Source organism: Odocoileus virginianus, chromosome 8 (assembly GCF_023699985.2).
Source record: "Odocoileus virginianus isolate 20LAN1187 ecotype Illinois chromosome 8, Ovbor_1.2, whole genome shotgun sequence".
NCBI classification, from domain to species: domain Eukaryota; kingdom Metazoa; phylum Chordata; class Mammalia; order Artiodactyla; family Cervidae; genus Odocoileus; species Odocoileus virginianus.
Genome location: NC_069681.1, coordinates 75,427,722 through 75,430,039, shown reverse-complemented (window position 1 = coordinate 75,430,039; position 2,318 = coordinate 75,427,722). Strand labels below are relative to the sequence as shown.

General features: G+C 42.1%; 1 protein-coding gene across 1 annotated transcript; it reads right to left on the bottom strand.

The window, feature by feature from the left end:
* LOC139036260 (origin recognition complex subunit 6) lies at positions 1-1,195 on the bottom strand. The gene has a single exon (XM_070471148.1). The coding sequence runs from the start codon at positions 1,154-1,156 to the stop codon at positions 398-400; it is 759 nt and encodes a 252-aa protein (XP_070327249.1). The 5' UTR covers positions 1,157-1,195; the 3' UTR covers positions 1-397.
* Positions 1,196-2,318: the final 1,123 nt, after the last annotated feature.

Sequence of the window (2,318 nt, the reverse complement as noted above, 5' to 3'; positions counted from 1 at the left end):
TTCTTTTTTTTTTTTTTTACCATATATGGATTTATTCAAACCAAGAGATTTACACAAAAACTTAAGTAAAATCCTTAGACTCCATTCAGCCTGAAATTCATATTATGGATAGGGCAGGAGACTGTCTTTTGCTTAAAACAAAACAAAAAAGCAAAATGGCTTCAATTACATTTTGCAGAGTGCAGACCTGTGGGGAGCCAAGGCTGAGTCAACCAGGCACTAATGAATTTGCCACCCATATCAGAGCCATCCTGCTCAGCCCCAAGGCTGGCTTCTTTGCCATCAAGAATAGGATCTTTGTTTTAAAAGTTTAAACAAATTTCCAAAGTCCTCACATTTTCCTTGAGGTGGCAGATGCACTGCTGGTTTGCAGTATAAGTTAGTCTGGAAGCTGAAATCACTGTGTTGCAGACTTTTGAGCTCTAGCAGCATTTTCCAAAATTTTCCTTTTCCATTCTTCATAATCTTGTGTCAGATCTTCATCTTTTTGCGGTTTATGTAAGGTCTCTACTGCATTTTCTATTTCCTTTGCTGAAGGTTCAATCACTGTCTTCTTTTTCTTCTGTGGTGGAGTAGCTGAATCTCCAGGTTCTCTGTCAATCTGCTGCCCAATCTTTTCTAATTGTTTATAGAGTCGATCAAATATGGCCTTTTTAACTCCAGATGTGGCTGCCATTTTATTTCTGTCCACCTTTAGCTTTAGAATCTTGCAAGCTGAAAGCAGTGCAGCAGTGGTGAAAAGTGGTCTGGATAAGTCAAGATCCACTTGCTGTGTCTGTGGAAGACTGGACTCATAGCTTTGCAGTATCTTTGAAGCCAAGTTCACTGCTTCTGTACAGCTGAACTGTACTGCTAGGTCTCTTATTCCAATATTTGAGTTCAGGCCCAATAAACACTCGAAAGATTTAAGACAACTCTGATACATCTTCTTGTTCAAGCCAGAAAGTTTAATCAAGTAAGCCCTGTCCAAAGGGCACTTCATGCAGGAAGCTGCAAGGTCCAGACACATGACTGCATTGCTGGTTTCTGTGGTTCGTGCAGACAGGCCAACACACTTCACATGGGACAGTCGCAAGTACTCCTCTGCTTTCCTCAGCACCTCCGGCTTGACGATGCCCAGGCGCGGGGCTAAACGCCTGATCAGACCAGACTCCATGGTGCGGACGAGGAAGACAGCCACAGCTGAGACCCGACGAAACCCCGCATTCAGCTTTCTTTATAGCCCAACTCTCACAGTCATACATGACCACTGGAAAACCCATAGCCTTGACTAGACAGACTTTTGTTGACAAAGTAATGTCTCTGCTTTTCAATATGCTGTCTAGGTTGGTCATAGCTTTCCTTCCAAGGAGTAAGCATCTTTTAATTTCATGGCTGCAATCACCATCTGCACTTATTTTGGAGCCCCCCCAAAAAAGTCTGCCACTGTTTCCACTGTTTCCCCATCTATTTGCCATGAAGTGATGGGACCAGATGCCATGATTTTAGTTTTCTGAATGTTGAGTTTTAAGTCAACTTTGTCACGCTCCTCTTTCACTTTCATCAAGAGGCTCTTTAGTTCTTCTTCACTTTCTGCCATAAGGGTGGTGTCATCTGCATATCTGACGTTATTGATATTTCTCCTGGCAATCTTGATTCCAGCTTGTGCTTCATCCAGTCCGGTGTTTCTCATGATGTACTCTGCATATAATTTAAATAAGCAAGGTAACAATAAACAGCCTTGACATACCCCTTTTCCTATTTGGAACCTGTCTATTGTTCCATGCACAGTTCTAAATGTTGCTTCTTGACCTGCATACAGATTTCTCAAGAGGCTGGTCAGGCAGTCTGGTATTCCCATCTCTTTCAGAATGTTCCACAGTTTGTTGTGATCCATACAGTCAAAGGCTTTGGCATAGTCAATAAAGCAGAAATAGATGTTTTTCTGGAACTCTCTTGCTTTTTAAATGATCCAACGGACGTTGGCAATTTGATCTCTGGTTCCTCTGTCTTTTCTAAATCCAGCTTGAACATCTGGAAGTTCACAGTTCATGTACTGTTGAAGCCTGGCTTGGAGAATTTTGAGCCTTACTTTACTAGTGTGTGAGATGAGTGCAATTATGTTTGAGCATTCTTTAGCATTGCCTTTCTTTGGGGTTGGAATGAAAACTGACCTTTTCCAGTCCTGTGGCCACTGCTGAGTTTTCCAAATTTGCTGGCTTATTGAGTGCAACACTTTCACAGCATCATCTTTTAGGATTTGAAATAGCTCAACTGGAATTCCATCACCTCCACTAGCTTTGTTCATAGTGATGCTTCCTAAGGCCCACTTGACTTCG